At 43.2% G+C, this 22,233-nt stretch overlaps 2 protein-coding genes across 3 annotated transcripts in view; one reads left to right on the top strand and one right to left on the bottom strand.

The window, feature by feature from the left end:
* Positions 1–9,253, top strand: part of CSRNP2 (cysteine and serine rich nuclear protein 2) — a 53,059-nt gene extending 43,806 nt beyond the window's left edge. Inside the window, exon 6 of the transcript XR_014491182.1 lies at positions 8,810–9,253. The gene's annotated coding sequence lies outside the window, so the exon portion shown is untranslated. The remainder of the gene's footprint in view (positions 1–8,809) is intronic.
* Positions 142–21,977, bottom strand: LETMD1 (LETM1 domain containing 1). Of its 2 annotated transcripts, XM_083352472.1 has the most exons (9): positions 21,805–21,977; positions 18,928–19,079; positions 16,972–17,087; positions 12,473–12,555; positions 10,304–10,490; positions 8,818–8,919; positions 7,783–7,935; positions 4,186–4,282; positions 142–1,418 (listed from the first exon to the last, which is right to left on the bottom strand). In XM_083352472.1, exons 1-9 carry the CDS (start codon positions 21,951–21,953, stop codon positions 1,345–1,347), a joined length of 1,113 nt encoding a protein of 370 aa, XP_083208598.1. In that variant the 5' UTR covers positions 21,954–21,977; the 3' UTR covers positions 142–1,344. The 2 variants fall into 2 exon arrangements, with proteins under 2 accessions (XP_083208598.1, XP_083208599.1); XM_083352473.1 differs by lacking the exon at positions 4,186–4,282.
* Between the last annotated feature and the right edge of the window lie 256 nt (positions 21,978–22,233).

Below are 22,233 nucleotides of genomic sequence, written 5' to 3'. Positions count from 1 at the left end.
ATGATCTTAGTGGTCATTGATTACTTTATAGGGGAAAACATGAATAGCTTTAGTGGCTCCAGTAATTTATTACTCAAGCTCGGGTGCTCAAGGGAAGTCATAATAGTGATATGTTAATAGAATGACTTCAAGACTCCACAATTAGATTATTTTTTTAATGTTAGCCATCTTGCCATCTTTAATGGTAAACATTTATCTTTCAAGTAAAATACATGTACAAATACATTCTCACACATTTTATGATTAGCTCAAATAGACTTCCTCAGCTTACACATTCCATCCAGAATACCAGCTTCTGGTATACAACATGCAGTCTTTTTTTTATCCTCTCCTTCCCACCCCACCCACCCCAAAAGGATTTTTCAAGTCTGCTACGCTTCATAATTAAAAAATAATAATCCCTGCAATCTTACGGCTCCTGAGAGAGACCACAGAAGATTGAGTCTTCCCTTTTGTTAGGGGTGAGCGGTGCTATCTCAGCTGTGCCCTCCCAGTCTTTTGCTGCCTTGGGCCTTTACCACTAAGTCCCACAAAACCAGCATCAAAAAGGAGAAAAAGGATATGTATGTGTCTGTGGGTGTGGGTAATACAGCCAGATGGAGAAAGGCTTCAATACTGGCCTCTTTTAACATTTCCATCCTATTCCCTCTAAACAATTGCAACTGGAGAGAAATACAGTCCCTGGAACATTTTAAGACAAAAGGGATGGAAGAAACAAACATTAAGACGTGGATCTCCTCCCCTTTAGCTGGCAAGACTGAAATCATAGAAAGTGGTAACAGTGTACATTTAGCTAATACCCTGCATTGTACCCATGTGTATTCTGCAACTGTTCATTCTTTTTTATATATTTGTACCACTTCCTGGCTAATGTGAAACAAACTTCATTGTAGCCATTTGAACGAGTAGATGTCTCTCTCCAGCAGAAGAGTTTGCCTCAAGCATTAGCAAGACTTTGGACTGACAAGTCTGAACAACCGGTTCTGCCTGATACGTCTAGAGTCTAGAGAATCCAAGAAAGGGGCCTGTGAGGTCATAACCGAACCAGGCTTAAATGCAAAGTTAGTGAAATATACTGCAGAGGTATTTTGTTGTGCTAGCTTAGCAAGTGTCTTCTCTCAAAATGAGTGGGAGAATTTTATTCACTTTTCAGTGTTTCTTCTAGTGTCACTTCTACACTAACAAATTCACTGGAGTTTCTTCTGCTGGATTCTTGCCTCCACACACACCCTTTTTTCTTTTCTTTTTTTTTAAGTCAATGAAAAGAAAACTGTATTCCCCTTTCTGGTTCAGCCAAAAGTCACTATACAGCATATTCAACAATCCAGAAGGGGTTGTTTCCGGTTAGCTCTTAGAGGAAGGAGTGAAGTTGGTAGAAAGTAAAACCATCGCATGTGCCAAGAGCGAAGTCTCAGAATCTGAAAAAAATAATAGCCTTCTATTGCACTGGATTATATTCATAAACATTTTAACACCGTTAACTTTGATTGCAAACAGCTGTTCTGACATAGAAATAGGAAGGAGACAGCCTCCGTTTAGAATGACCCCTTCTGGAAAATTAGGAAGAACAAGACTTACCTGCCTCATTTACTGCATCCTCAATAAATCTGAGAAAGCCCGTTCATTTTAAACATAAATTATTTTGGGTCAGAAGGTTAAACACAATTTTAATTTTGCTATGTTTCTACAGTTAAGAACTTCGCTATTTTTACTGCCAGAACACTCACTCATCTTTCCTGCTATTAGTCTATGCATTTTTCTATTTACAACAATCTTCTCTCTGCCAACCGCCTCCTTGCAATGCATCAGTCCATTTGTTTCTATTAACTTTTATTTGTAGCAGCATCACAACTTCTGACATGACAAATTCCCACCACAATTTGATACTCATTACATAGAGAAATGGCCCATGTTGCCCCAAAGTAGTATATATGAATTAGTTAAAACTTTTGTGGGGCCAGCTACAGTTTTGAGTTTTTTCTTCATGGTACTGGTTTACTGCTTTGAACTATTTCAGTTAGATGCCTTTCACATTTAAATTATTTACATCTATTTTTTTAAAAAGGTTAACCACTTTATACCTCCCTGAACAAGAATGTGGACTGTGTATTTCAAGAAATAAAATGTGACAAGTTTTTATCCTCTGCATAACCAAGCCTACAGAAGTATTAGTTGTGTATTTTTCAGCCAACCTTTATTTTTTGTTTTGTATACTCCTCTCCTTTAACAACTTTTAAGATTGTAAATGACTGGAATTCTTCTCTTTTTTGAGTTTATATTGCCACACGAAGTATCACATGTCATACTGCCAATTGAACATATAATGAGTTTCCTTTTTTAAAAAAAATCCCTATTATAAGATTAAATAAGACATGAAGAAAAATGGAGATCAGACAACATATTAATGAGAAAGGAGGGCATAAAAAGACACCAAACTAAGCTAAGTTCTCCTTAACTGGGTTCTTCCCTTGGGATTTTGATCTTTGAAGACTTTCATCTGGTCAGAAGCCTTAGATTTTATTAAAAATGGAAACTGAGATTTTCATTTAGTGTCATTTATTAAACTAAAACAGAAGAGCATTCAATAGTTCAGGATGTCACCTAGCCGAGTTAAATGTTATAATGATCCATCTTAAATACTATGCACACAAAACTGAAACAGTTAAATGGAGACTAGATGAGATAAAGCATTCCAAGACCTCCACTGATAATATATACAGATACAAATAGTCCTCAAGCTTACAACCATTCAGTTACGATTTGAAATTAAAACAGCACTGAAAAAGTGATTTATGACCAGTTTTCACATGAGTTGCAGCATCCCAAGTCCGATGATCAAAATTCAAGCACTTGACAACTGTGCTTGACAGTTGCATGTCCTCACCATTTGCAATCTTCCCAGCTGGCTTCTGACAAGCAAAGTCAATAGGGGAAGCCAGATTCATTTAATGGCCGCATGACTCACTTAATTACAGTGATTTGCTTAACAACTATGGCAAAAAAGGTCATAAAACAGGGCACAACTCAACTTTCTTGCTCAGCAACAGAAATTTTGGGCTCCATTGTGATTGTAAGTCGAGGACTACCTGCATTACTTATATATTTGTGGACTGTTAGGAGAAACCCCATTTTCCACCGCAATTTCCCAACTTCTTTCAGAGTTGCTTGTTTAATGTCTGCCATTTACCACTGCAGAGAATTTCCTTGATTGGAACTTCAGAAAATTAAGGTTTTTCATCCCAGTAATACCAAGCTAATATCCCAAAGAAATTCTCTTCTGCTGTGTGGTATACAATACTATTTATCTGACTCCAAATCCCAAGTTTTTTCTATAGGTAATCCTTGATTAAAAACCACTAATTCGGCAACCCTTCAGTTACAACAGCACTGAAATGAGTCCGCTTACGACCAGTCAGCATTTTGGCTGCCCCAGCACCTCTGTGCTATGTTGCTGTAAACTGGGCGCTCGGCAACCGTCTTGCATTAATTATAGTTGCAGCATCCCATGGGCACACGATCCTTTGCAACCTTCCCTGTGGCTTTCCACAAGCAAAGTCAATGAAGGAAGGAAAGATTGCAAGTTGCTGGGGTAAGTCTCCTCCATTCAGCAGCAGCCAGATGCACTAGGTTGGCACTGTGCTGGCTACCCGTGTACACTCCACGTGGCAGCAGCCACTTTTGTCACTCACACAACCTTCCCCAGCTGCCGCTTAGCTGCCCGCTGGCCTGTTTGTGAGCTACGTGGGACTTGCAACTTTCAGCCGGCTTCCCCACTGACTTTGGTTGCTGGAAACCAGCGAGAAGTTGTGGGGAGGTCCTTGCTTAACAATGGCAACAAGGTTGCCAGGATTGCCTTTGCTAAGCAATTTGGTCCCATGACATTGCTTTATGATATCACTTAGTGATGGAAATTCCAATCTCAAATATCATCGAGGACTATGTCACTATGGTATGGCTTATGATCAGTACAGTTTGTGACACAATAACTCAGCAATAATATTTTTAATTATTAAGAGATTCTACTTTAATATTCTTGACTGATCTATGGTTAGCTCCTTTTTCAGGTTTTATTTCCACAGACACCTAGTTAGGCCGGGAGGGGTGTGTGTGTGCATTCTTGATGGGAGAAATTTTCCAGAATAGTTGTAATACTAATCGTCCTTCCAATAGTTCAGCCAATCTTACCTCTTAGTGAACAGGAGAGTGATAGCCACTGGTTCAACCAGACCCTACAATCATCTGGATCAAGATGAACGGAATTCAAGCCACGGGTATAGCATGCCTGCAAAAATCAGAGGGACCCCTTGGAATGCAGCAAGATGCTTTCATTTCACAAAGAATCACCGAATCCAAGAAACGGCCGTCTTGGTGTTCCATTAGTCGATGCCCTGCTTTGACATATAATGTTCTAGATCAGAGGCATATAGCCCTCAATTTGCATACAGCCCCAAATGGAGCTTGGCCTTTGGAATTTTACTGATATTTTTGACAGGCTAATACTCAGTACATTTAGGGCCATTGGGAAAAGGAGCTAATCCCGCTAAGTGTTGTCTATATGCCTAGCCTTACAGAATTACTGTACCCTCTCTCAGCTGCGAAGATGGATAGGGAGACATACCCCTCCATTCCCCCAGCATTCCTGTACAACTAAAAGCAAGGTAAGATAGTGCCCACAATATGCTAAACTAATTGTGGATCTGGCATGCATTACGGAGACTTGGTTGGGCTCGGAGGGAGGGGTGCCTCTGACCGAGTTATGCCCTCCAGGTTTCCGGGTGCTACACGAGCCACGGGCTCAGGGCAGGGGTGGCGGTGGTTGTCCGGGAGACTTTATGTCCGCGGGAGGCCACCATAGTCCAGATGGCCGGGAGTGAATCCCTCCTCTTGAGATGTGGTCCTCGGGCTCAGTTGGGCTTGTTGCTCACATACCTGGCGCCCAGCTGTGTGGCAACAGCCCTGCCCGAGCTGCTCGACACTCTCTCAGGGTTGGCGGTGGAGTTCCCCAGGCTTATAGTTCTGGGTGACTTCAACCTGCCTTCACTGGGAGGGTCGTCTGAGTTAGCTCGGGAGTTCATGGCCTCCATGACGGCCATGGGCCTGACCCAAGTTATCGAGGGCCCGACTCATGTGGGGGATCATACTCTCGACCTGGTGTTCCTATCTGGACAGTGGCTGGATGATCTGGGAGGGGGTTCACCAACCATTGCCCCCCTGTCATGGTCAGATCATTACCTCCTGCGGCTGGCCTTCCGTTATGCCACCCCCCGCCGCTGGGCTGTGGAACCGACCAGGTGGTTCCGCCCCAGGCGCCTAATGGACCCGGAACGGTTCCAGAGGGCGCTTGGGTCTATACCCATCACCCTTACCCACAGCCCAGTCGATGTCCTGGTGGATGCCTGGGAAAGGGCGGCCGCCGGGGCACTTGACTGTGTTGTACCCTTGCGACCTCTGACCCGGCGCAGATCCCGTTGGGCTCCATGGTTCTCTGCGGAGCTCCGGGAGATGAAGCGTCGGAGACGGGGTCTAGAGAGCGGTTGGAGGTCCAGCCGGTCCGAATCTGACCGATTGCAGCTAAGAACCTTTATAAGGTCTTATCTTGCGGCGATAAGGACAGCGAAGTCTAACTACTTTGCTGCCCTTATCGCGTCCGCAGATAATCGCCCAGCCACCCTGTTTAGGGTAACTCGGTCCCTCCTTAATCAGGAGGTGAGGGAGGATCCCTTGTGGGGATGAGCCGAGGAGTTTAGTCATCATCTGGCGGACAAAATCCCTCAGATCCGGACTGGTCTGGACTCTGGGCAGAGTCTGATGTGGAGGAATCGGACGGTCTTGAGCATGTTATCTGGACTGAGTTCGATCCTGTTTCCCCTGATGATGTGGACAGGATCATTGGGAGGCTGAGCACCACCACCTGTTTGTTCGATCCATGCCCCTCCTGGCTAGCTTATGTGGCTCGGGAGGGGACACGAGGCTGGTTCCACGCAGTAATAACTGCTTCCTTGAAGGAGGGTGTCTTTCCTGCCGCCTTGAAGGAGGCGGTAGTGAGACCCCTCCTCAAGAAGCCTGCTCTGGACCCGGCTGTTTTAAATAACTACCGTCCAGTCTCCAACCTTCGCTTTTTGGCGAAGGTTGTTGAGAGTGTGGTGGCGCATCAACTCCCTCTGTTCCTGGAGGAAACTGATTATCTGGACCCGTACCAATCGGGTTTCAGGCCCGGATACAGCACAGAGACGGCATTGGTCGCGCTGGTGAATGATCTCTGGCGAGCTTGGGACAGGGGTTGTTCCTCTGTCCTGGTCCTATTAGATCTCTCAGCGGCTTTTGATACCATCGACCATGGTATCCTACTGCGGCGTCTCAGGGGGTTGGGAGTGGGAGGCACCGTTTTACGGTGGTTCTCCTCCTATCTCCTGGGCCGTTCGCAGTCAGTGTTGACGGGAGGGCAGAGATCCGCACCGAGGCCTCTCATTTGTGGAGTTCCTCAGGGGTCGGTTCTCTCGCCCCTCCTGTTCAACATCTATATGAAGCCACTGGGTGAGATCATTCGTGGTTTCGGGGTGGGGTATCATCAGTACGCTGATGATACCCAACTTTTTCTTTCCACCCCGAACCAACCCAGCGATGCCCTCGCCGTGATGTCCCGGTGCCTGGAGGCGGTCCAGGTCTGGATGGGGAGAAACAGGCTTCATCTCAATCCCGCCAAGACTGAGTGGCCGTGCATATCGGCATCTCGGGTCAACCAGACTATTCCATCTTTAACGATGGGGGGTGAGGTGTTACCCCCTGTTGATAGGGCTCGCAACTTGGGCGTCCTCCTGGATTCACGACTCAGTTTTGAAGACCATATAGGAGCCGTGACCAGGGGGGCTTTTGCCCAGGTTCGCCTGGTGCGCCAGTTGCGACCCTATCTGGACCGAGATGCCCTACGCACAGTCACTCATGCACTCGTGACCTCCCGTTTAGATTACTGCAACGCTCTCTACATGGGGCTGCCCTTGAAGACCACTCAGAGGCTTCAGCTGGTGCAGAATGCGGCCGCGCGAGTTGTGATGAGGGTTTCCCGATACTCCCATGTAACACCTCTACTCCACGAGCTGCATTGGCTTCCAGTTGCCCTTCGGGTGAGATTCAAGGTGCTGGTGATGACCTATAAAGCCCTAAATGGCTTGGGTACGGGATATCTGAGGGAACACCTGCTGCCGGCATCAAGTTCCCTTCGTCCAGTGCGCTCCCACAGGGAGGGTCTTCTCAGGGTCCCACCGGTAAGAGATTGCCGGCGGGTAACACCCAGGGATAGAGCCTTCTCAGTGGGGGCGCCTGCCCTTTGGAACCAGCTGCCAGTAGAGCTGAGGACTGCCCCCGACCTCCGTTCATTCCGCCGGGGCCTGAAGACCTGGCTCTTCGAGCTCTCTGGCCCAGGCTGAGGATCAATTTTATTTTAACTGGGGTTTTATTTGACAGGGGCACATACAATTTTTTCTTTTTAAATCTGTTTTAACTTTTGTATTTCGGTTTTTTAATTACCCTGTAAACCGCCCTGAGTCCTTCAGGAAAGGGTGGTATAGAAATGTAATAAAATAAATAAAATAAAAATAAATAAATAATTTATACGTGGTTTGTTGAATAACCCACCACATTGTAGGTCATAGAAAGTCTATATCGGTTTTGAGACTGGTAACTTTGACTATTACTCATTTGTCAAGTGCCCAGTGCTTATCAGGATTAAGGCAGCAGATGAAAAGTAATTAGTCCCCAGTTAACCGCAAAGCCCAATCATCTTACCGCTTGCGCTTCTTCTTCAGTCAGCTGGCTTACTCCAAGTTTCACCATTGCTTGGTCCAGATAATGCAGCTCAGAGAGATGGCTCCTCAAGCGATTTCTCAGGAAGAAAGATGGCAAGCGAGGCGTCAGGAGCAAAACACGACTCAGAACTTTCTGAGGAAAACAAGGCAAAGATAGCATTCAAGCGCACCAAGGCTTTCAGATCAAAATGTTTTATCATCGAGTCTCCATTTCTGGAAAAAAAAATTTAGCCTGTGGACAAGGCAGGAAGGATGAACAACGGTGGCAGATGCAATCACATCCTGACTTAAATCCAAGCCATTACTGAAAGTGGAGTTTTAAGATTTTTAAGTGGGAAGAGATTTAATTTTCTGTTTTTTCAAGCCTTTCCGCTAAAACATGTGAGCAGAAAAAGCAAATGGTAGTTAACAAATTCATCATAAAGGGACAATTAGGCTTTCAAGCGGTTAACAGTTTCATTCCTTTTTTAAAATTATAATTTTTATTAAACTTATAAAAATATACAAGTGAAAGATGGTAGGAAAATAGGGAAGGGGAGGAAGAGAGAGAGAAAAGTGGGGTAAAGGGAAAGAAGCAAAAAAAAAAAGCAATAACTTCCAAGTCTTTCCAGGGCAGTAGAATAAAAACATTACAGCCTCTACTAGCCATTACTTTAACAAGAAACTTATCTAGTTAGCAAATCCCAAAGTCAACGTTTCATTTTTTTTCTGTCTCAAACACAAGATTTAAAAGCGGTTTCCAAGTTGGATGTTTTCTTTGATTAAATAGCAATAGCACTTATATATCGCTTCATAGTGCTTTACAGCCCTAAGAGGTTTACAGAGTCAGCATACTGGCCCCAACAATATGTATCCTCATTTTACTGACCTTGGAAAATGGAAGGCTGAGTCAACCTTGAGCCGGTCAGGATCGAACTCCCGACAGTGAGCAATGAGTTAGCCTGCAATACTGCATTTTAACCACTGTGTCACCAAGGCTCTTAAAGCTTAATTTCATTCCTTAAAAGGCACCTACCACATGCTGAACCGTGAGCTGTTGGATACCAAAGGGATGCCCCACAAATAAAGTCCTCACAGCTTTAAGTTCTGTTACATCTGGATGAAATCCTTCCTGAACCTTGGAGATTAAGAAACAGAAAAGTAATTTTCCCAAGTATAAAATAGGATCTCATCCTGTGCACAACTACCACAAGTGTTCACATCTCTTCCCACCAGACTCTTCTTTACCATTTAACCAAATTCTGCCTCATCGCATCAGAAAATGTGAATATTAAAGTCCTCCCAACCCACCTTGGTTGGCACCTCCTTACAATTGCAGCATGTAAGACTAGATGCTACCAGAATATGTTTATCTGTTTCTTTCCAGTATAATGTATGCTGACATTATTTTATAAACCATTATGAGTGCATCTGCACAGTGTCTTTTCAACAGTGTTAAACCACTAAATAACAGAAACAGTCTTACGCTTTTGCCTACATGAGATGAAGTATATAGGATTGTCTATCCACTTGGCCACAGACTCACCTGCATGCATATTAATGGAAAAATGTATCTTGTGTAAGAGCAATTTAATAATAATAATAATAACAAGTAGTAGTAGTAGTACTAGTTGGAAGCGACCTTGGAGGTCATCTAGTCCAACCCCCTGCTCAGGCAGGAAACCCTATACCATTTCAGACAAATGGCTGTCCAGTCTCTTTTTAAAAACCTCCAGTGTTGGAGCATTCACCACTTCTGGAGGCAGGTTGTTCCACTGGTTAATTGTTCTAAGTGTCAGGAAGTTTCTCCTTAGTTCTAGGTTGCTTCTCTCCTTGACTAGGAGTGTTTCCTTATGCTTTAGAAAAGATGCAGGGAAGTGATTATCCAGTTTTGTTCACATGTTGTACAAGATATGGCCTACTTGTTCCTAGTTTAGCACAATCTCTGAACCCAAGTATTGCAAGAATGTACAGGCAGTCCTCAATCACAATTGTTTAGTGACTGCTTTACGTTACAACGGCACTGAAGCAAGTGATTTTTCACACAACCATTTCAGAATCCCCACAGTCTCGTGATCAAAATCCAGGCACTTGGCAACTGGTATGCACTTATGACGTGTGCATTATCCCAGGGTCGTGTGATCACCGTTTGTAACTTTCCCAGCCAGCTTCCAACAAGCAATGTCAATGGGGGAAAACAGATTCTCTTAATGACAGGATTCACTTGGCAACTGTGGCAAAACGATAGCAGAATGAGGCAAAACTCACTTAACAGCCTCACTCAGCAATGGAAATGTTGGCCTCAATTGTCGTAAGTTGAGGACTACCTGGATTGCACTATAAAATAGAGTAGCAATTTAGTAAAACATAATTAGGCAAACGGGCTTAATATATGTGAACTATGCTGTGGCAAGAAAAAGAATTAAACACACAAAAAAGCAAAAGTCTTTTTTTTAAGAATAACACTTTAAAATATCCAGGATTGCTTCTTGATTAATGGAGGTTTTTGGAGAAAGAGGTACCTTTTTGCAGAGATAGAGCATCCGTTGGCGAAGCTGAGGATCATCTAGGAAGTGAGATAGATGTGTTAGACCATCAATCACTTCAGTATATGCCTCCCTCCTCATAGTGTGGTAAGTGTTCAGAAACTCAGCTTGTTGTTTAGGAGTCCAGAAGTGGCGTATTAAGAGCTGTCTTGGGAATAAATACCTTGGGAAGGAGAAATTGTTTGGAAGAAGTGATTTACTTCTAAACCAAGACAACCAACAAATACAAATTTAGTACGTGCATTATACATTATACAATCCAATTTAGGCCAAGGAAACCCAAATATTGTATCAAGAAATGGATTTTACAGCTTCCACCCATAGTGTAAGCTTTTACTTGATAATTTCCACTGAGGGGATTTAAAAAAAACCCAGCAGTCTTGCAACCGTAACCATGGCCCTGACAACTCGAAATCCTGTGGAACCCTACTTTTGGAAATTTAACCAGGTTTGGCTTGCCCATTTTTAAGTTATCTTCATAGGACTGCTGAAAAACTACTTAAGAAAAAGAACATGATAACTTATATTGTCAACATATCCAATAAGGCTTCTTCTATCATATAGGATCCGATCTGGCAATACAAATAACCTTCTGAGATCTGCTTCCTCAGTCTTGGAGGAAGTTTACTTGGAAAATTCCAGCCTTTGGAATTCTCTTCCCAGATGTCATAACTTAGGCGCCAGGCCAGACTTACCTTGATAATTCCATTGATAGCAAATGTGATTCTAATTTGTGTCTTGTTCTGCTTTGCAGTTTTACTACTCTTTGTTTTCCAATGTATTTCTTTTAATATTGTTTGTAAACCATCCTGCACTCATGAAGAAGGTTTAATAAATACACCAGTTGTAGGCAATATATTCCATATTCTATGGAATATGGAATATATTGCGGTGGCTCAGTGGGTTAGGACGCTGAGCTTGTCGATCAGAAGGTCGACAGTTTGGCGGGTCGAATCCCGAGTGCCGCGTAACAGAGTGAGCGCCTGTTACTCGTCCCAGCTTCTGCCAACCTAGCAGTTCGAAAGCACATCAAAATGCAAGCAGAAAAATAGGGACCGCTACGGTGGGAAGGTAACAGCGTTCCGTGCGCCTTTGGCATCTAGTCATGCCGGCCACATGACCACGGAGATGTCCTCGGACAAGCGCTGGCTCTTCGGCTTTGAAACGGAGATGAGCACTGGCCCCTAGAGTTGGAAATGACTAGCACGCCTGTGCGGGGGAACCTTTACCTTTACCTATGCTGAGCAGTCACAGGCTTTATCAGTAGACAGAGTGGCCTTTAATCATATTTTAATCTAAACCTGCTAAAGGTAATCATTTTCATGTCCTGTTTCCTTTTCTGTAAAGAAAACCTACAATGTTTTGCAAGGCTAAGCTGCCCTGCTATCCAGCCATATTGAGCTGGTGAAAGTGAGAACAAATTCACCCTATTCATGCTTCTTTTATCTAACATTTTCAAAAACAGTTATGAAAGCCAAGGGCCTTCTCTGGTCAACAAGGCAGGAGAATGACCTATTGAGATATGGGTTTTGCCCACACCTTTCCCCCCCCCGCCCCCCCTTAAACATCTTCCAATCTTTTTTAAAAATGAGCATTTTAAAGCATTTAGCAATTATGTCAAAAGACAGGAGAGAGGGCAAAAAGGCTGTATTCCAAATTACTCTCCAGAAATGCTGCAAAACATATGATTATTATTTGTAGTCTTAGCATCAGGATATATGTGAAAACATGGGATTGTAACTCACTATGTGCCCAGACTGAAAATACTTAAGTCTGAACAATTTTATGATTTTTAAAATGTATTCTTCTACAATTTATTTTTGTAGCTGCTAAAATACAAGCTAACAACCCTATTCCATAAATCAGGAATTCTGCATGTAAACACTGATGAGAAAAAAAATCCATTCCTGTTGCCTACCAAAATTTCCAGGCATACTTAATATAAAAATAAATATCTACTTGTGTGAAGCTCATGTCCATGTAATTTTCTTGACAACCATATGGAAATGGTTGACTTCTGGAATCTTGTTTCAACTTGCCATTCTAGATTTTAGCCCTAGAATTTTGTTTTTGGAAATCTCTAATCCCAGTCCTAATTTTCCCAGTTAATGTTAAGGATCTAGGTGGAGACAAGATTCTACTTACATAAGCAAAAGAACGAAATAGTTGGCGAAAGGTGGAAGAGAGAGAATCCCAACAGGAATGGCTTTAATAAGATCCCTGCGAAACTAGAGGAACAATGCATAGTTATCATTATTATTAATTGCTAGAGACCCCCCTCAACAATGCAGGAAACCAGATATTACATTTGGTCATTATTGGCTGTTTAGCCTTTTAAGTTATTGTAATTCATTTACAAACTTCTATTTTATACCACCCTCTTATAGTTGCTAGTTACAATAGTGATATTAAATTAGTTTACCTCTAGATTTTAGTGATAGTGATTTTATAATTTGTGATGGCTACTTTAACTTCATAAATTCTACAATTTTACCCAAATTATCTCTTTTATATTCACTTTTGTCTTTCAAAACATACGCTTAGTGGTCACCCTATCATGATTTTTGCTAGTGATCTAAATTTTAGTCAATTCTTTTAGCATACAGGTCAGGGGTCCCTAAGCTCTTCAGCTCACTGATCGACGAAGTTTCAGATTGTTCATCGATCCCCAAACATTTATTATAAGAAAATAATTTAGTACCATAGTACTATGAATAACAACAACAGAGACAACTCAAGCCCACTTTCACTGGCAGGTGACCATCCAACCTTGAGTAACAATGTCTTTCCACTAGCCAAATAACCTTCAGGAGTAGGAATGGCATGGAACTCTACACATGCTTCAAAAAATTGGCTTTTCATCATGTATTGATTACCTATTGACCCGAGTTATTTACAGACCTCCTTTTGATCCCCAGCTATTTATTGATCCTTTGGCAGTTCCAGAAGCCCTTGGGGAGAGGTCAGTTATGACCACTTTAAGGAGTCCTGAGTTAGACTACTAAAACAATGGGATGGCTATAATTTTATTCTTGAATGTTATAGTATGCTGATTGATGACTGAAATAAAGCGATTACTTATTTCTATTGCATAGTTGTTAGCGGTGCCATACTCAAATGTGAAAGTACTGTAAGTAGGATAAAGAAAAGATGAAAGTACTGAGTTTGGACTTTTGGGGGAGGCTTGGCAAACTGAAGATGACTGATGACTAAAGAGTAGACCAGTTCTTTGGACTATCTCCAGAGAAGGAGAAGATGGGAGACACCCACGTGTGCTCTGAATAGTTGCCCCTCACAAGCAGATTGCCAAGACAGTGGCCTTCTACAGGTTCCAGCACTGGGAGATGAAGGGATTAGGCCCTCTTGCTTAAACCACAGCGGAGTCATTTAAAGGACACTAAGTTCTCAAGTCTCACTTTCTAACCCTTTTCAGAAAGTATCTATTAATCAGAGCCTTGGTGGAGCAGTGGGCTAATGCCTCCTTAAGTAACACCAGCTGCCTGCAATTAGTGCAGGTTCGCATCCCACCAGGCTCAAGGTTGACTCAGCCTTCCATCCTTCCGAGGTAGGTAAAATGAGGACCCAGATTGTTGGGGGCAATTAAGCTGACTTTGTAATAATGCCGCTTGGGGGGTGTATGAAAGCCCTAATAAGCAGGCATATACATACAGGGAGTGCAGAATTATTAGGCAAATGAGTATTTTGACCACATCATCCTCTTTATGCATGTTGTCTTACTCCAAGCTGTATAGGCTCGAAAGCCTACTACCAATTAAGCATATTAGGTGATGTGCATCTCTGTAATGAGAAGGGGTGTGGTCTAATGACATCAACACCCTGTATCAGGTGTGCATAATTATTAGGCAACTTCCTTTCCTTTGGCAAAATGGGTCAAAAGAAGGACTTGACAGGCTCAGAAAAGTCAAAAATAGTGAGATATCTTGCAGAGGGATGCAGCACTCTTAAAATTGCAAAGCTTCTGAAGCGTGATCATCGAACAATCAAGCGTTTCATTCAAAATAGTCAACAGGGTCGCAAGAAGCGTGTGGAGAAACCAAGGCGCAAAATAACTGCCCATGAACTGAGAAAAGTCAAGCGTGCAGCTGCCAAGATGCCACTTGCCACCAGTTTGGCCATATTTCAGAGCTGCAACATCACTGGAGTGCCCAAAAGCACAAGGTGTGCAATACTCAGAGACATGGCCAAGGTAAGAAAGGCTGAAAGACGACCACCACTGAACAAGACACACAAGCTGAAACGTCAAGACTGGGCCAAGAAATATCTCAAGACTGATTTTTCTAAGGTTTTATGGACTGATGAAATGAGAGTGAGTCTTGATGGGCCAGATGGATGGGCCCGTGGCTGGATTGGTAAAGGGCAGAGAGCTCCAGTCCGACTCAGACGCCAGCAAGGTGGAGGTGGAGTACTGGTTTGGGCTGGTATCATCAAAGATGAGCTTGTGGGGCCTTTTCGGGTTGAGGATGGAGTCAAGCTCAACTCCCAGTCCTACTGCCAGTTTCTGGAAGACACCTTCTTCAAGCAGTGGTACAGGAAGAAGTCTGCATCCTTCAAGAAAAACATGATTTTCATGCAGGACAATGCTCCATCACACGCGTCCAAGTACTCCACAGCGTGGCTGGCAAGAAAGGGTATAAAAGAAGGAAATCTAATGACATGGCCTCCTTGTTCACCTGATCTGAACCCCATTGAGAACCTGTGGTCCATCATCAAATGTGAGATTTACAAGGAGGGAAAACAGTACACCTCTCTGAACAGTGTCTGGGAGGCTGTGGTTGCTGCTGCACGCAATGTTGATGGTGAACAGATCAAAACACTGACAGAATCCATGGATGGCAGGCTTTTGAGTGTCCTTGCAAAGAAAGGTGGCTATATTGGTCACTGATTTGTTTTTGTTATGTTTTTGAATGTCAGAAATGTATATTTGTGAATGTTGAGATGTTATATTGGTTTCACTGGTAAAAATAAATAATTGAAATGGGTATATATTTGTTTTTTGTTAAGTTGCCTAATAATTATGCACAGTAATAGTCACCTGCACACACAGATATCCCCCTAAAATAGCTATAACTAAAAACAAACTAAAAACTACTTCCAAAAATATTCAGCTTTGATATTAATGAGTTTTTTGGGTTCATTGAGAACATGGTTGTTGTTCAATAATAAAATTAATCCTCAAAAATACAACTTGCCTAATAATTCTGCACTCCCTGTAGAATGAAGGCTACTGCTAAGCTTGTAAGCCGCCCTGAGTCTTCGGAGAAGGGCGGGATATAAATGGAATTAAAATAAAAATAAATAAAATAAAAATCAATTTAAAGCTGTTAGAGACTACTATATACAACTACTGCCCATGGCATATAGTTATTTATTATTATAAATCATGATTAATTTAACCAAGATTAAAAAGCGATTAATTGTTTGGATTCACACAATACAGGATGTCCATGGCAATCGGAACTGCAATCTCAGTTGTTGAGCAATGAGGATGCTAAGCGAGATGCCCACAAAGACTGTTTCACTCAATGACCACAATCTTGGCACTCCCAGTTATGGTCATTAAGCATCACCGGGATGTTATCATGGATTAAGTAACTGGAGTGAAAAAAGCTCCCTGCTGAGGTCAACTCCCCCCCCCATTTACACATAAGTGCAAACAGATTGCCAAGCACCCAGATGCAATAATGTGACATAATGGGTGTGGGTGCATGTTGCACATTTTATGACAGATGGAACTACTTTACAGGCCATAAAGCATTTTTTCTTCCAAAGTCATTGTAATCCAAAGTCATTAAACAACTGGTTAAGCCAAGGAATATCTGTATTCTAAATTATAGCCAGAACATTCCAGGTTGCCCTAATTTAAATTTTCTGCTCCACTACTTATAGTCTGAATGGTGGTTAGGACATAAGATCATTGTATGGTAGGCTGGATTTTCACTGGGTGCATTGTGTGAACATAAGTCACTGCGGTTTTAAGACGTGGTTTATGCCTGATGGTTATGCCAGGAATCTAGGTCAGCCCTGAGGCTGTATGTCGTGAGTTCCATGCCCTAATTTCAAAATTCTGTGCGAAAATCAGTCCAGACCTCTGATAAGAACAGTCAGTTGTTTTCCTCCAGCCAACAGCTTTGGAAAAATGTAAGATGTGTCAGAAAATAACTGTCAGGCTTTATATATTTATAAAAATAAATAAATAAATAAATAAATATCTGGTTTAACTCTAGCCCCATCTGCTGCTTGCTTTATCCCTAATCACAAGACACTCCAAATTATTGCTGAATGAATGGAGCCTCAAAAAGGAAAAACAATACTAATTACTGATTTATGATCATTTCAAAAGAGGATCATCTATAAAACACTATATCAAACTAAAGCAAACAGGTTTCCAGCACAGATATATTTCTCATTACCTCAAGTAGATCGTTTTTGTTAAAATCCTTGAACATACAAGTAAAGAAGTGTACTAGATAGGTACTATGAAAGATAATTCCTCGTGTGCGAATAGTGTTGTGGAAGTGTAGGAAGTAAATGCTGCCTAAAATTAACTTGTTAACTCCAACATCTAGTGCAATTTAAGCATTAGAAAGTCAATAGGAAAAAGAGAACATGGAATGCAAACCTACCTGTCTTAGTCTCTCCATTTCCCTGTATGGAAGTTGATGGAACTGGATATTTTTATTTGACATATCCGCCTTTATTTTTCTTATTTCTTTTGCTTCTGAAAAGAAAACCTGTAAGCCTGAACAGAATATATAGTTATTTTCAGATTTCACTTCCACTTTCATGTTGTGTTTTTCATATATTTATTTTAATCTGAAAATATCACTATCCATTCCTCTCTAGAAAAAAAATGTCACAGTTCCTTGTCTCAAAGGTGCTTTTTCAAAAGGCAGAAGGACTGTTTTTTTTCCTTGAGGGAAAAGAAGAAAACATTTTGCTTCTCATCAAGAAACTTCATCAGTTGGAAGCTTCTTGGATAAGAAGCAAAATATCTTTTTTCTTCAAGGAAAAAAACAGTTCAGTTGCCCTTTGAAAAGCATTTTTTGAGACCCCTATGACCCCTGTGGAGAATCTCCACAGACATACAGTTCCTTGTATTTATTGATTTCAGGGCCTATTTTGACTTTCTTGTTCAATTCCTAAACAATCTTGGCCATCTAACTGTTTCCCTCCTGATTTAATATTAGGGCATGCCACAGAAATGCATTATAGTAGCATTGATAATAGTCTTCGTAGTATAAGCTTATTCAGCCCTGTTGTAAGGTATCCTATATCTATAGTACACTAGTGATATGACTATACATATCACTATTTTCTTAGAAGGAATGAGAGAAAATTGTTGAGAAATCAGGAGCCATACACCTATGCTTGCTATTCTTCTTCTGTGTGTTCTTTCAGCTCAAGACCTCTTTCGTTCCTTGTCATTCTGCAAAATCCACTTCTTTCCTAAAAGAAATTTTATAAACACACATACACACACAAATACAGTTTCCTTCAGAATGTCAACATTGTTGTTGTTGTTGTTGTTAGTTGCGAAGTCGTGTCCGACCCATCGCGACCCTATGGACAACGTTCCTCCAGGCCTTCCTGTCCTCTACCATCTTCTGGAGTCCATTTAAGCTCACGCCTACTGCTTCAGTGACTCCATCCAGCCACCTCATTCTCTGTCGTCCCGTTCTTCTATTGCCCTCAATCTTTCCCAGCATTAGTCTCTTCTCCAGTGAGTCCTTCCTTCTCATTAGGTGGCCAAAGTATTTGAGTTTCAACTTCAGGATCTGGCCTTCTAAAGAGCAGTCAGGGTTGATCAACATATTGCTCATATATTCATATATATTCATATATTCATCTCTTCCTCCTCAGATCAGACGCTAGACTAATTCAGATTTAATAAAACACATATCTTTATTAAAAAGAACAAACTGTTGGAAGCCTTAAGCTCACTTATTTGTTCTTCTCTTTTTCCCTCTTCCTCTAGGAATTAACAATTACCTAGGACTTCCGAGCTTAAAGATGTTCCTGTGAACATGTCAGGATCAAATTGTAGTTTCAAATAAGACTCTTGAGCATTACAATGAATTGTTCCATTCAAATTGGAAGGAGGCATTTTTAGCACTTTCCTTGTAAATCTAAAAGAACTGGGAAGGGGAACAACAAGCACGAGAATCTTCCATTACACCGGAATTGGGTACATTTATCTGGAATGCTGCATATATAATCAATTATTATAATTAATATCAGCACTTGTTTCCCAAACTTCAGTTTAGCGTATAGAATAGTATGCAGAAACACTCCATTTTTATTTTGAAATGGTTGTTTTACATACAAAAAGCTATTTCAATTAAGTGTTGAGGTTGTTCCAAAAAGCTTAAAAGAGAGCTATCTTATTATTAAATTTATTTGCAGCCCGTCTCGTTTTAAAGCAATTCTGTTTGGCACACTTCCATCAGTGCAATTCATTTGAAACCTGAAACAGGGCACCTTCCATTTAAAACATTTTGCATACTACAAAAATTAAGACATACGTTCCTGGGTTGCCTTTTCACTGAAATTATACACTATATTTTTAAATGAAAACTCACCTTTTAAAAATGTTGAATACAGCTGATAGAAACGTGGGAATCTCCTTTCCAAACATCTTTCATATTTCTGATTCAGGTATTTGATTTTGGAAACCAAAGCAGAGGCAAGCTTGTTTGAGTTTGCTTTTGAAGAAAAATGGCACACTGGAAGTCTGAAAGGACATCCAAATTCAGCACTTGTATTGTCATGTATCTCTTTTATGCCGTTTAGCTCACATGGAAACAACTTTAATATTGTAGTTAGGTAAAGGTAAAGGTTCCCCTGCACATGCGTGCTAGTCGTTTCTGACTCTAGGGGCCGGTGCTCATCTCCATTTCAAAGCCGAAGAGCCAGCGCTTGTCTAAGGACGTCTCCGTGGTCATGTGGCCGGCATGACTAGACGCCAAAGGCGCATGGAACGCTGTTACCTTCCCAATGTAGTGGTCCCTATTTTTCTACTTGCATTTTTACGTGCTTTCGAACTGCTAGGTTGGCAGAAGCTGGGACGAGTAACAGGCGCTCGCTTTGTTACGTGGCACTCCGGAATCGACCCGCCAAACTGCTGACCATCTGATCTATTGTAGTTATAGCAGAATAATGGAGAACAACTATCTCTGACTGATGTTTCAAACAGTACAGCTTAAAATTAATATTTTATTCCCACAGTGAAAAAAGGTGGGAACACATTTTCACGGAGCTCATACATAATTATAAGTGGAGTACCTATAGTTTTATTTACCCAAGATGTCTAGCCTTTATTTTGAACACATCCAGCAAATGGGAGCCTACCTGCCCTCGAAGAATTGGTTCCACTGTTGAATAGCAATTATCGTCAGAAAGCAGAATCTTCCTTCCTCTAACTCGGGGATGTCAAACTGGTGGCCTGTGAGCTAGATGCGTCACCTACAGGCCACATCCATCCCAGTTCCACAAAGGAAAAAAACATCCGTGCTACGTCACGTGACGCGATCCAGTTTGACACCTGACGCGATCCAGTTTGACACCTGTACTCTAACGTAAACCCATTATCCTGTATGTTGTACAGGTAGTCCTCGATTTAATGACAATCAAGGCCAAGATTTCTGTTGTTAAGCAAGACATTTGTTAGGTGAGTTTTGCCCCATTTTACGACCTTCTCGTTGTCATGAAGCGAGTCGCTGCAATTGATAAGTTAGTAACCTGGTTGATAAAGTGAATCTGGCTTCCCCATTGACTTTGCTTGTCAGGTCGCCAAAAGGGACACAGCAACGGTCCTAAGTACGAGCCAGTTGCCAAGCGTCTGAATTTTGATCCCACGTCCATGAGGATGCTGCAAAAACTGGTCCCGAGTCACATTGTTTTCTGTGCCGTTGTAAGTTTGAGCGGTCACTAAAAGGAACTGCCATAAAGTCGAGGACTACCTGTACTCTGGAACCGAAGAAAACTAGTCCCTGAGACCTCCTCCATTCACACACCCAAAGGATGCGATGGACTGCCGCCTTAAGCCACCTTTCCTCCAGGCTGCACATGCACAGCTCCTATCTGTGGTGAGACCTCTCCTCAAGAAGCCTGCCTTGGACCCAGCTGTGTTAAATAACTTTCGTCCGGTCTCCAACCTTCGCTTTCTTGCGAAGGTTGTTGAGAGCGTGGTGGCGCACCAGCTCCCTCTGGTTCTGGATGAAGCGGATTATCTAGACCCGTGCCAATCGGGCTTCAGGCCCGGGTACAGCACGGAGACGGCATTGGTCGCTCTGGTGAATGATCTCTGGAGGGCTCGGGACAGGGGATATTCCTCTGTACTAGTCCTATTAGACCTCTCAGCGGCTTTCGATACCATCGACCATGGTATCCTGCTGCGGCGTCTCAGGGGATTGGAAGTGGAAGGCACGATCCTTCAGTGGTTCTCCTCCTATCTCCTGGACGTTCGCAGTCGGTGTTGGCAGGGGGACAGAGGTCGACCTCGAGGCCTCTCGCTTGTGGAGTTCCTCAGGGGTCGGTCCTCTCGCCTCTCCTGTTCAACATCTATATGAAGCCGCTGGGTGAGATCATTCGTGGTTTTGGAGTTGGGTGTCATCAGTATGCGGATGATACCCAACTTTTCATTTCGACCCCAAACCACCCCAGTGATGCCCTCGACGTGATGTCCCATTGCCTGGAGGCGGTTCGGGTCTGGATGGGGAGGAACAGGCTTCGACTCAACCCTGACAAGACTGAGTGGCTGTGCGTACCAGCATCTCGGGATATTCAGAATATTCCATCTCTTTCTATGGGGGGTGAGTTATTACCCCCCGTAGATAGGGCTCGCAACTTGGGAGTCCTCCTAGATTCACAGCTTTCTTTAGAAGACCATATAGTAAATGTGACTAGGGGGGCCTTCGCCCAGGTTCGCCTGGTGCGCCAGTTGCGGCCCTATCTAGACCGGGATGCCTTGCGTACAGTCACTCACGCGCTCGTGACCTCTCGTCTGGACTACTGCAACGCTCTCTACATGGGGCTGCCCTTGAAGACCACTCGGAGGCTCCAACTGGTACAGAATGCTGGGAGTTGAAGTCCATAAGTCATAAAAGGGCCAAGTTTGAAGACCCCTGATTTAACCGAAACGGAGCAGGACCATTTCCACCCACACCGTCCCTGGCTGAGAACTTAAGAGGGGTTGCTTTTGCGGCGGAGGGGGAGCGGCACTCGAAGTCCTGCATCTTCCCTTCGCCTCCAGCACGAAGGGGGCCGTTGCGTGGAAGCCCGGGAAGAGACACGGAGACCTACAAGGAAGGGAATATGCAGACGGCGGCTGCCGCCATGCCTCTCCCTCTCTCCCTCTCTCTCTCTCTCTCTCTCTCTCTCTCTCTCTCTCTCTCTCTCTCTCTCGCAGGCTCCAGCGGGAGCCTCCCAAGAAGCCGGCGTGCCTCCCAGATTCTCACCTCCTCAGGGCCGGCCACGGGGGAGGCTCTGGTGACCGTAAAGCCCGGTGAAGGGAAGCAGCGAGTACAGGAGCTCGGCGAAGTCCTAAACGCAAGCCGCCGCCGCCGCCGCCACGCCGGCCAGACAGCAGCAGCAACAGCAGCGCCATGCCCGCCGAAAGAGGCGAAGTGTGGGGGGGCGGCTGGGCTTTCGGGCGCACGCGCGCTCAGCTGTCAGGTGGCTCACGTGACAACCCCGGGCGGAAGAAGCGGCTACGGAAAGAGAAAGGACCCAATGCCCTTCCTCACGAACACGTGAGGCCAAGACGCAACCGGAACGTCGGCTTCTCTCTCTCTCTCTCTCTCTCTCTCTCTCTCTCTCTCTCTCTCGTTGGTTTTCTGCGAAAGTACACTGGGTGAAATATAGAGTGGTCAGTTCCTCAAAGGAAG

Source organism: Vipera ursinii, assembly GCF_947247035.1.
Source record: "Vipera ursinii genome assembly, chromosome: 2".
NCBI classification, from domain to species: Eukaryota; Metazoa; Chordata; class Lepidosauria; order Squamata; family Viperidae; genus Vipera; species Vipera ursinii.
The sequence above is the reverse complement of the archived record's forward strand: the minus strand, read 5'-3'. Positions and strand labels throughout refer to the sequence as shown.